General features: G+C 37.1%; 1 protein-coding gene across 2 annotated transcripts in view; it reads left to right on the top strand.

Moving 5' to 3' along the window:
• mthfd1b (methylenetetrahydrofolate dehydrogenase (NADP+ dependent) 1b) overlaps nucleotides 1–13,374 on the top strand; it is a 56,339-nt gene that overhangs the window by 24,803 nt on the left and 18,162 nt on the right. For both annotated transcript variants that reach the window (XM_062041910.1, XM_062041908.1), the window contains exons 12-17: nucleotides 116–252; nucleotides 337–383; nucleotides 488–595; nucleotides 1,890–1,964; nucleotides 2,037–2,139; nucleotides 2,214–2,290. In XM_062041910.1, coding sequence (XP_061897894.1) covers nucleotides 116–252; nucleotides 337–383; nucleotides 488–595; nucleotides 1,890–1,964; nucleotides 2,037–2,139; nucleotides 2,214–2,290 — 547 coding nt within the window. The remainder of the gene's footprint in view (nucleotides 1–115; nucleotides 253–336; nucleotides 384–487; nucleotides 596–1,889; nucleotides 1,965–2,036; nucleotides 2,140–2,213; nucleotides 2,291–13,374) is intronic.

Below are 13,374 nucleotides of genomic sequence, written 5' to 3'. Positions count from 1 at the left end.
ATTAAAATACAAGCTTATATAAACTTTGGAGAAAAATATAATTTACAATGGTGGTTGAATCGTTTTAAGTGAAACTGCACCTTATGTTGTAGCTGACATAATATTCTGTGAGCAGTATTACACCAACTCCACTGGGGGAGGGAAAGAGCACCACAACCATCGGCCTGGTCCAAGCAATGGGGGCCCACATGAAGCTCAATGTTTTCGCTAACGTCCGCCAGCCTTCACAGGGACCCACGTTTGGCATTAAAGGTGATCTTTTAGCAATAATTTGAAGCTACTGAAATGTGAACCTTAAGTGCTACAAGTACCAAAAGGTTTGCTTCACGTTCACAGGTGGTGCTGCAGGAGGTGGATATTCTCAAGTCATACCGATGGAAGAGGTACCTACTAGCTTCTTCAAGATAGAAGCTTGCTGCTAGTCCAAACATAAACTGTATTAATATATACACTGTAGATATATTTATCTGATATATTTTCGTTTAAGTTCAACCTCCATCTCACGGGAGACATCCACGCCATCACAGCGGCCAACAACTTGGTGGCTGCTGCTATCGATGCCCGCATGTTCCATGAGTCAACACAAACTGACAAGGTGATTTTTTTTTTGCCTGAGATTGACAAAACATAATCAGCACATAATTGTTTACATATTATCTAATACTGGTGTTACATGAGTACTTTTGAAACAGTGCCGGTGCCTAAAGGGGTCATATTATGATTTTTCTTGTACATTTACAGTACTTCCTAGTGGTCTACGTATCATGTAATGGTGGTTCTTTGATCCAAATTTAGAATAGATTTTGTTTTGCAGAACATCTTTAAGCACTTTCTGGCTGTCTCTGACTGTCTCTTCAAAATGCACCGTTTTGTGAGCGGTCTTATTTACGTGGCAAAGTCGTCCTCCAGGGCAAGGCCTCTTTGACTGCTTCTCCAGCCAGTCAGCAATGTTGTAGTTTTTAGCGTCTCCATATTGAGTCACAGATATAAGTTCTAACTATACGCACATTTTTATTAGAAATGGCAACAGCAGAAGATTTTGGCGTGCATGTTTGAGCCACCCGGCCTACAACAAGAGGATTGAGAAAAATAAGGAACTTATTACTACAACTTTGGACGACAACTCGATGAAAATGGTGGACTCGCACAAAGCTCTTCGGCGAAACCTCTACCATAATTCTACATGCAAAAGTTGTGTATTGGATGAGCAAAATTAAGTTAGTCTAACGGGGTGGTTGTGTTTTAATGTTGACATCCAGAGTTCCAGTGTTCATAAATGCTCATAATCTCTGTAGTTGGTGGAAAATGAGGAAGTGTTGTTGTTTCCCTTTTTGATCGCTGGTGGGATAGGAATGGGTCTTTGTCCTGAATAACGCGCTTCACATAAATTCATTTTAAGCGTGTTTAATGTGTACAAAATAAGATGGCAAGAATCTAATGAGAAATGTTACAAACAAAATAATATGTAGCAGCAAAATAAAGCAGTAAACAAAGAGTATGGCACCCAAAACCTCTTTCCTCCTCTACCCTCACTCACACACCGTGTGCACACAGCCACCTATACCCGTGTGACCTACACCGCCTCAACCCAACAACACACCCACACACACGGCTCCTCAAACCCCTCAAAGTCTGTCTCCCACAGACTTTGGTGTATTGCGATTGGCAATAAAGTTAAAAAAGAATGTCATTCTCTGTGTGACTGTCCGGATGCTACGTTACTTACCTAATTTTTGCCTCATTTCAGTGTGCTAAGCACCAAATTGAAGCACCGATACCTACCTAGTTTTTCAGGCTGCTTACTACCCTTTACATTGGCACCAATGGTGCCCAGTTACATGCACTTACACGAGTAATCACTGTTGTCTTTGTTCCTATGTACGTTTAAGGCTCTATACAATCGCTTGGTCCCACTTAGTGGAGGACAGAGGAAGTTCTCCCCTGTTCAGATCAACAGACTAAAAGTAAGTGATCTTTTCACTTCTGTGTCTTGTCAGCACAATGCTGTCACACTCACTTTTTGTGCTTTTATTCAGAAACTGGGAATTGACAAAACCGATCCCCCCACCCTGACCGAGGAGGAGATCACCCGCTTTGCCCGTTTAGATATTGAGCCGAGCTCAGTGACGTGGCAGAGAGGTGAGAACTTACATTTTAAATACCGTGTCTTTCGTCTTTTATTGAAATATCATGTGGTTTTTGTGCACATTTAGTTCTGGATACTAACGATCGATTCCTCCGGAAGATCACAATTGGACAGTCGCCTACTGAAAAGGGCTACACAAGAGAGGTAAAAAGAAAATAATCCTCTTATTCAGCATTTTTGTGCACCAAGTGGTAAAAACTGTGAAATATGCAAAAACTGGGTACTTTACACTATTACAATACATTTGTGTTGTTAGCTTCTGCTGTGGTATAATATTAATAATATATTTTTACTATATTTGCAATGCTTGAGGGTGAGAGGTATGGTTTTAAACATTTTGATTCAACCAAAAGTCCTGTTGACTTACATGTATCTACCATGCATTCTTTGCTTGAATAGCACACACAGTTGTAGCAATACTTTGGGTGAACAGTTGTTAAATTTGGCTAAGGCTAAGCATCAAATGTCCTTCAAATTATAAGGCCTAGTCTAACTTTTTGTAATGGAAAAAAAAGCTTTTTCAAATTAACCATTATGGAGGTCTGCTACAAATGCTTCAAATAACTAAATGTTGGTGCAAATCTGGTTAAAATGTAGCTAGACATACAGTATGTACTGTACTTTCTTTTTTGTTGCCGCAATAGAATGGAGTGCAATAGATAAGACACAAAAGAGCCTTTCCCCCCACAATGCAAATCATGGAGTCATGTCTGTATGATTTTAACAAGATCAATCAAAGTACTCTGCTAACTTACAGAAAAAACAAACACACTGTACTGTATTTATTTTTAGTCCCCTGGCTGGAACATGGCTAGCAGCTAATTATGTGTTTCCAAAGGGACGTTTTTTAGTATCTTGAGTATCATTATCAAGTAATATTATCACTGGAGGACAAGGCTAAACGTGTTACACACCAAGAGCAAGCCAGGAGCAGGCATGCTAATAGCTACGTTAACTGCTAAAGTAGCTTCAAACAACTTACCGGTATTACATTTTAAAAAGTCTAGAATGGAATAACGTTGCAGCAGAAAGTAGGCAGCTATAAACTGAAAATGAACACATACATTAATAAGAGTCTAGAGCAGTGGTTCTTAATCTGGGTTCAATCGAACCCTAGGGGTTCGGTGAGTCGGCTTCAGGGGTTCGGCGGAGCGTCCGCCGCGGAGTTCAAGACACACCCGACTCATTGTGTAAATTAAAACTTCTCCCTATCGGCGTATTATGGATACCCTCATACAATGTTCCCTCTAATTTTCCATATGCGTGAGCAAACGCAAAAACTCCTTGAGCATTCAGTAGAGCACATGTGAGCACACCTGTCCCAAACCTGACTAAATAACAAATTAAATGTTTTATTATTATAATCAAATGACAGCTGTCATTTCCATGAGATTATTTTCTAATATAAGTGTTTTGTTACAATGACAATAACAACAAATATTATTTTTCATGAGCTGTGTACTAGTATTGTATGTCTGGGTGGAAAACGAAGAAAAGGAACAGACTTTGCTGTGAAAATAAATAAATAATTTTATTTTATCATTTATCATTTAAAATAACATGAGTGGCACTTGCCAAGGTGAAGCCACGCATATCTGAACTGGTCCCTCAAAGGCAACAGCAGAAGTCACACTGATTTGTAGGTGTGTAATTTGTTGTGAGTTCATGCACTGTTGGTTTTGTTCTTTGAACAAGGTGATGTTCATGCACTGTTCATTTTGTGCACCAGTAAAAAAACATATATCTTTGCCTTGAATTTGAAAAAAACAAAAAACATTTTATTTTTCTCTAAAGAAGGGTTCGTTGAATGCGCATATGAAACTGGTGGGGTTCGGTACCTCCAACAAGGTTAAGAACCACTGGTCTAGAGAGAGGATAATATAACTGTTGGTGTGTCAGTATTTTCACAGTCAGTACATGACACGTAAGAGGAGGGCGGATCGATCCATAAACTAGTGGTGTCGATACCAAGGGTAATATTAGTATATGATCAATACTAGAATACTAGAGTGACATTTTTATTTTCTCAAAAAATAAAATAAATACATAAATTTTATATATATATATATATATATATATATATATATATATATATATATATATATATATATATATATATATATATATATATATATATATATATATATATATTTATATATATATATATATTTATTTATATATATATATATATATTTGTAAATGTTTACAAACTCGGGAAGTATTTGGACACAGGATGACTTTTAGGCAAAAACCAAAATATTTAAATCAGAATCAGCTTAATTGGCCAAGTATGTTAAACACACAAGACATAATGAGTAGTCAGTAGTAGATGTTATTTTTGTTTAGTTAATATGTACTATTGACTTTGTTTTGATCAAACAATTGTATGTAATACAAAAAGAATAAGGAACTAGTTTAAATAATGTGCTCAAAAATGTACTTATACTGAAATCTTCTAACCGAGTTTTATTTAAAAAACAGCACAACACATTCAAAATAATTTCCATTGTAGAAGAAAACATTGTAAATGAGAACATTGTGTTTTAGGTACCTCAAGTAGAAATTGAATGTGCATATGAAAGCAACACTAGCATTATAAACAAAGTAATATGGCAGAAACAAAATAAAAACATGAATAATTAAAAATTTGAAAATTGTGCAAGTTAGCACCTTACTGACATAAGAGATCCACAAATGGCCCCGCGCTCTCCGGGGGTGGGGGGGGGGGCTCGTGGGGGCCCGGTTGCCGGTGGGGCGGGGGCGGTCTTCCCGTCCGGTTGCGGGGGTTCTCCGGGCCCCTCGGGCGGGGTGTCCCGCCTTTCTGTCCGTGTGGGGTGTGGTCTCTCGCTGGCTTGGGGTCTGGCTGCCCCCTGCTTTTCTCGTGCCTTGTCCTCTGCCGGGTGCGTCTGTCTGCGGCCTGCTGCTGGCCCTTGTGGGCGGCGCGGTGGGCCAGGCTCTGGGGTTCCTGTCGCTGTCCGGCTTGGCTGCGTGGGGGCGGTGGTCCCTGGTTCCCTGGGCACCACACCTACTGTTTGTGGGATGGGCTCTCGGGGAGGCTGGGGCCGTACTCTGGCTCCCGCACACATTGGGAGTCAAATGTATTGTACATGCAGATTCACATATACTCACATACATACTTACACACATACATAGGTACCTACGCTCCTACATCACATACATATACAAATACAGTACATATTTACACACTCAAAGTTCGTACATCCACACGCACAATTCAACTCAAACACCCGCACAACACACTCAATCCCACAGCCCAAAGTACCGTTCACCTCCGCAAAGTTCATACAGCACATATATTTCCCCAAAGTCCCCAAAGTTACGTACGTGACATGCACATAGCGGCACGCACGTACGGGCAAGCGATCAAATGTTTGGAAACCGCAGCTGCGTACTCACGGTAGCGCGTATCCAACTCAAAGTCCTCCTGGTGAGAGTCTCTGTTGTCCCAGTTCTCCACAGGCCAATGTGTATCCAACTCAAAGTCCTCCTGGTAAGAGTCTCTGTTGTTCCAGTTCTCCACAGGCCAATGGTAAAGCTTGACTGTCATATTTCGGGAATGTAAACAATGAAACACCGGCTACGTGTTTGTGTTGCTGCAGCTGGCCGCTAATACACCGCTTCCCACCTACAGCTTTCTTCTTTGCTGTCTTCATTGTTCATTAAACAAATTGCAAAAGATTCACCAACACAGATGTCCAGAATACTGTGGAATTTTGCGATGAAAACAGACGACTTAATAGCTGGCCACAATGGTGTCCCAAAATGTCCGCTACAATCCGTGACGTCACGCGCAAACGTCATCATAGTGAGACGTTTTCAGCAGGATATTTCGCGGGAAATTTAAAATTGCACTTTACTAATCTAACCCGGCCGTATTGGCATTTGTTGCAATGTTAAGATTTCATCATTGATATATAAACTATCAGACTGCGTGGTCGGTAGTTGTGGGTTTCAGTAGGCCTTTAATGAATTTGATATCGAAGTCACTACACTAATTTGAGTTTTTTTATTATTATTTATTCCAACTCTGTGCTCTCATTCAGAGTGCCAGTGTGATCATGTTTACGCAGCTGTTTTTACATGTCAATCAATCAAAGTTTATTTATATAGCCCTTAAACACAAGTGTCTCAAAGGACTGCACAAACCACAACGACATCCTACATCAGGGCAAGAAAAAACTCAACCCATTGGGTGAGAAACCTAAAAGGGGACCGCAGATGTGGGGACACAGGACATTTTTCATTTTCATTTTTTTATTTATCTCCTTCATTGATGTCCATTTTTGATCAATAGACAATTAAACTTGAGCAACTAAACACATATTTACACACCTATGCTTGAGAAGGAACAGGATGAAGAGAATCTTATTTCCTGCCCCCTTCAACATAATAAGTAGTCTTACTTAATGGATAGCCCAGATTCACAAGCATACAAACCAAAGAAATACATCCAAATATAATAAAAACCAACAAAATACACAAAAAAAAACAAGTGCAAAACTTCATGAAGTACAAACCGAACAAAAAAAGTAATATACACCTCATGGGATGATACAAAACAAATACAAAACCAGACAAAAAATAAGTAAAATAATAAATATAAAGCAAAATGTGGACACTTACGGCTGTCCGTATAATCTTATTGTTCTGTCTTTATATATTTTTTTCAATTGGAATATATTTCTACAATTTTTTATCTCATTGTAAAGAGAATTCCTTAGTTTAACCCCCACAACTGATATACACATTGGTTTTAAAGTTGACCTTGAATACTGATGTTTGAAACGAGACGTGATGCTAAAAAAAATTGTCCATGACATAGAAAGAGTAAGAATAGAACACAAAACAGACCTGGAAAGAGTAAGTGAAGTGAAGTGAAGTGAATTACATTTATATAGCGCTTTTTCTCAAGTGACTCAAAGCGCTTTACATTGTGAAACCCAATATCTAAGTTACATTTAAACCAGTGTGGGTGGCACTGGGAGCAGGTGGGTAAAGTGTCTTGCCCAAGGACACAACGGCAGTGACTAGGATGGCGGAAGCCGGGATCGAACCTGCAACCCTCAAGTTGCTGGCACGGCCGCTCTATCAACCGAGCTATACCGTCCCGGATAAGATTGGAACACAAAGATTGGAGTAAGATTGGAACACAAAGAAAACCTGGAAAGAGCAATAAGAGAACCTAAAGAAGGTCAGAGAAAAGCAACAACATAATACAAAAAAGATCTGAGAAGTCTTCAGGAAAATATAGAAAGTCTGCAAAGTCAGAATAATAACATAAGAAAGGACTTTCCGGAAATGGGTCAAGAAATGAGGATTCTTCAAGGAATTTCATAGATTAATGGATCAGGATAAACGAATGAATGATATCATCGAGACAGGGCACCGAATTAAACCAAGATCCTACGCGAAAGCTGTGAATAATAGGAGAAAGAGATGACATTGTTATTGTCTCAGCAGAACAGCAAGTGGTCAACTTTCTGCAATCAAAATAAATAGAAATTAACATTAATACCATCGAAACATGCATCCCACTGAATGGAAGAAAAAACACCACCACTCCAGTGATCCTCATGAAACTCGTTAACAGAAAATCTAAAATGTCACTGCTGAAACAGGCAAAAAAGCTGAAGGGAACAAATGTGTACTTGAATGAGCATCTCACAAAACGTAATACTGAAATTGCCAAGAAAGCACGCGACTTGAGAAAGCAGGGAACATTTCAGGGAACTTGGAGCGCCAACTGTAAAATTTACATCAAGGTGAATGGAGGTCCAGAAGAAAGAGTAGTTGTTGTCCATGACATCAAGGTCCTGGACAAATATTAAAGTTGACACTGCTTCCACAACGACGATGATAATGGAGTCTGACAGAAAACAAACACCTAAATTCAACACCAACACTACTATGTTCCAAGGGACCACTAAACAAGAAGACGTAGATTCATGAGTGCATCCACCTACAATTATACAGATTATTGAAACAACATCAAAGAACAAGAAAATATGGAACTAAAAAACTTCTGCAACAAAAACCAGGATTTGGAAAATGATATAGATCCAGATACAATAGTTTTTCTCCCACATCAGTAATAATTGTTTTTATTATACAGATGAACACTATAACAGCAATGTTAAATGTGATAACACATTTAAGCAAACAATTATTCATTTTAATAGCAGAAGCTTTCACGCAAATTACAACAACATGAAGCATCTTTTTAGAACAATTCAACAAACCCCTCAAAGTTTTTGCTGTCACAGAAACATGGATTGATGATAAAGAAATATATTTTTATCTGGAAGCATATGAACTAAATTACATCAGAACAGAACCAACAAAAATGGAGGGGGAGTACCGGTAGCTGTGTACGTGATGAAAAACCTGAACTACAAAGTGTTAAAAAACATGTAATTTGCTATAGATAATATATTAAAATGTATAACCATTGTCAGGAAAAAAACAAAAACATATGCAGCATTTGTGTGTATATATAGATCACCTAAGTCAAGTGTTGAAACATTTGAAGATTAGATCAAGGCAAATTATATGGACACTGGTCAGAAAATAAATTTCTTATGTGGTGACTTGAATATTGACTTATTAAACCCTACAGTATTTCCCACACATTCATTTATTTGTGGCGGCTCGCCACGAAAGAATTAAGGCTGCCACAATTTTTTTTAAATTTTTTATTATTATTTTATTTTTATTATTATTATTATTATTATTATTATTATTATTATTGTTATTATTTTTTGTCCTGTCCAGCTTCTCAGGCAAATCATATAGTTGATGTAGATGCCCATATCGGCTGTTCAGATTTACTTTACAAAAGAGAAGTGTAGGATCAAGATTTTTGGAGCTCTTTGTTCAGTGGATCAGATGTTTGATGAAGCTTTGTGTCTATCTACCACCACTACTGTTTTCTGTTTATTTGTTACTGACTGTGGCAGGGCACCTCTGCCTCTGTTTCACTTTATGTTGCTGGTAAATAATATGGTTGTAGTAGTAGGCTAAAGTTAAATTATTTAGTATGCACTAATTAAAGGGGCAGAGCTTTAAGAGACATTTTAGCTTTTATATTTTTATAAGATATATTTTTTGTAAGAACCACAATTAATAAATATACACTACCGTTCAAAAGTTTGGGGTCACCCAAACAATTTTGTGGAATAGCCTTCATTTCTAAGAACAAGAATAGACTGTCGAGTTTCAGATGAAAGTTCTCTTTTTCTGGCCAATTTGAGTGTTTAATTGACCCCACAAATGTGATGCTCCAGAAACTCAATCTGCTCAAAGGAAGGTCAGTTTTGTAGCTTCTGTAACGAGCTAAACTGTTTTCAGACGTGTGAACATGATTGCACAATGGTTTTCTAATCATCAATTAGCCTTCTAAGCCAATGAGCAAACACATTGTACCATTAGAACACTGGAGTGATAGTTGCTGGAATTGGGCCTCTATACACCTATGTAGATATTGCACCAAAAACCAGACATTTGCAGCTAGAATAGTCATTTACCACATTAGCAATGTATAGAGTGTATTTCTTTAAAGTTAAGACTAGTTTAAAGTTATCTTCATTGAAAAGTACAGTGCTTTTCCTTCAAAAATAAGGACATTTCAATGTGACCCCAAACTTTTGAACGGTAGTGTATTTCAGTGAATAACTTATTGTTCAAATCTGTATATAAATATGTACATAAAGTGTTGTAATTATATTGTAAAATGGATGGATGGATGGACATTTAACACAAAACTATTATTAATTAGTAAGTATACATTTTTTTAGCCTTTTTAGAGAAAATCATATCATTGTAGTAAATTATGCAAATGACTCGATGTCATGTGACCACGCCCATAGCCACGCCCATAGCCACGCCCCCACCACCACAGGTATCTTGGCAGTTTATGGGAAACACTGCCCTAACAAGCAAAAGTCCATTGATGAGTTCATTGATACAATGTACATCATCGGTTTATATCCTAAAATCCCGAAGCCAAGCAGAGTTACAGGACACTGTGCCACGCTTATTGATAATATTTTTACCAATGATTTTGATAATAACATTACAAGTGATCTACTTATAACCGAGGTTAGTGATCGGCTACCAGTTTTCGCATATGATGGAACTACAAGAAGAAGAACATGGAAGACAAAAATACTTTTCGAAGACTATGCACAGAGAACAGTATAAATGCTTTCAAAAATGAGCTAGAAAAGCAAAATTGGGACAATGTGTACAATGAAAATGATGTTGATGAAGCATATGAAAATGTTTTAAACAGGTTCATAATACTTTTTGACAAACATTGTTAATGGAAACAACTCAGTAGAAAGCAGAGAAAGAACAATCAACCATGGATGACAAAATGATTACAAAAATGCTTGTAATAAGAACAATACATTATATAGAAAATGTATAACACAAAGAACAACAGACGCAGAAAATATGTATAAAAAGTATAAAAACAAGCTAACTAACATATTACGACCATGTAGAAAAGAATATTACAGTCAATTATTAGATAGGAACAAAAACAATATGAGAGCAACATGGGGCATTCTTAATAGCATTATTAAAAATGGCGCTAAGAAGGATTACCCCTTATACTTCTCAGATGGAAACATAAATAATGACAACATGAAGGAAGTAATTGAAAGCTTTAATAATTACTTTGTAAATATTGGACCAAATTTGAAGGAAAAGATTCCAGACCCAGTTTCAACTGAGGACTATGACACCATAGGTAGAAATCCCAACTCAATGTTTCTCACAAAATTGACACAGGAGGAAAATAATTAAAATCGTGAAAAAATGCAAATCTAAGTCTTCAAACAATTGTAATTGAATTGATATGGAAACAATAAAAAAGGTTATTGAAGAGATCTCAGGACCATTAATGTATATCGGTAACCTATCATTTCAAACAGGCAAATTCCCAAACAATATTAAAATAGCTAAAGTTATGGCAATTTATAAGACTGCAGACAAACACCAATTTGCAAATTATAGACCTGTTTCTTTACTTCCACCATTTTCTAAAATCATTGAAAAACAGTTCAATAACAGATTAGAGAGTTTCATAAACAAAAACAGAATACTCACTGAGAATCAATATGGATACAGAGCTAATATTCCAACTTCCATGGCTTTACTCGAAATTACAGAGGAAATTACCAATGCCATAGATAGTAAAAAAATTGTGCATCAGCAGTGTTTATGGATCTAACTAAAGCATTCGACTCAATTAATCACCATTAGAACGGTATGGCATTAGAGGGTTGGTCTTAAACTGGATTAGAAGTTACTTAACCAACAGGAAACAATACATGAAGTTAGGCGAACACACATCTACAATACAAAATATATCCTGTCCCCAAGGATCAGTACTGGGACCAAAATTGTTCAATCTTTATACAAATGACATTTGTAAAGCTACAAAAGATTCAAAGTTAGTATTATTCGCGGACGATACAACAGCATTTTGTTCAGGAGAGAACACACAGAAAGAAGCTAATACAAATAATAACAGAAGAAATGACCAAATTAAAAAGATGGCTTGACAAAAAAACACTATCCTTAAACCTCAGTAAAACTAAAATAATGCTATTCAGTAACAGTAGAAGAGAAAGTCAAACACAAATACAAATAGACGGAATAGAAATTGAAAAAGTAAATTAAACCAAATTTCTGGGTATAATGATTGACGATAAAATTAACTGAAAATCTCATATAAAAAATACACAACATAAGGTAGCAAGAAACGCGTCAATAATGAATAAAGCAAAAATATGTACTGGACAAAAAATGACTTCATTTTCTCTACTGCTCGCCCGTGTTACCATATCTGAGTTATTGTGCAGAAATGTGGGGAAACATCTACAAAAGTACACTGCATTCATTAACCGTGTTACAAAAAAATCAGTTAGAGTAATACATCATGTTGGACATAGAGAACATTCAAACCCTTTATTCATTTAATCGAAAATACTAAAATTCCACGACATAGTAAATTTTCAAACCGCTAAAATTATGCACATAGCAAACTATAACCTGCTACCCAAGAATATACAACAATTCTTCTCAACAAAAGAGGAGAAATATAATCTTAGAGAAAAATGTAACTTAAAACATTTGTATGCACGTACAACACTTAAGGCCTTTAGTATGTGGAATTAAATTATGGAATGGATTAAAGGCCTACTGAAACCCACTACTACCGACCACGCAGTCTGATAGTTTATATATCAATGATGAAAGGCCTACTGAAATGAATTTTTTTTATTTAAACGGGGATAGCAGATCTATTCTATGTGTCATACTTGATCATTTCGCGATATTGCCATATTTTTGCTGAAAGGATTTAGTATAGAACAACGACGATAAAGATTGCAACTTTTGGTATCTGATAAAAAAAAGGCTTGCACCTACCGGAAGTAGCGTGACGTAGTCAGTTGAACATATACGCAAAGTTCCCTATTGTTTACAATGATGGCCGCATGAAGTGAGAGAGATTCGGACCGAGAAAGCGACAATTTCCCCATTAATTTGAGCGAGGATGAAAGATTTGTGGATGAGTAAAGTGCAAGTGAAGGACTAGTGGGGAGTTGAAGCTATTCAGATAGGGAAGATGCTGTGAGAGCCGGGGGTGACCTGATATTCAGCTGGGAATGACTACAACAGTAAATAAACACAAGACATATATATACTCTATTAGCCACAACACAACCAGGCTTATATTTAATATGCCACAAATTAATCCTGCATAAAAACACCTGCGTGTTTGTTATGCTAGCTCCTAGCTCCTCTGCTAGCTCCTAGCTCCATAGAACACGCCAATACAATTCAAACACCTGATCAACACACACAATCACTCAGCCCAAAAGACCGTTTACCTAACCCAAGGTTCATAAAGCTTATATATTTTTAAAAAGTTACGTACGTGACGCGCACATACGGTCAAGTTATCGAATGTTTAGCAGCCAAGGCTGCATACTCACGGTACCTGATATTCAGCTGGGAATGACTACAACAGTAAATAAACACAAGACATATATATACTCTATTAGCCACAACACAACCAGGCTTATATTTAATATGCCACAAATTAATCCTGCATAATAACACCTGCGTGTTTGTTATGCTAGCTCCTAGCTCCTCTGCTAGCTCCTAGCTCCATAGAACACGCCAATACAATTCAA

The sequence above is a fragment of the Entelurus aequoreus genome, linkage group LG03 (genome assembly GCF_033978785.1).
Source record: "Entelurus aequoreus isolate RoL-2023_Sb linkage group LG03, RoL_Eaeq_v1.1, whole genome shotgun sequence".
Classification (NCBI taxonomy): domain Eukaryota; kingdom Metazoa; phylum Chordata; class Actinopteri; order Syngnathiformes; family Syngnathidae; genus Entelurus; species Entelurus aequoreus.
Note: the sequence above shows the minus strand (reverse complement) of the source record. Positions and strands in the feature narration are given on the sequence as shown.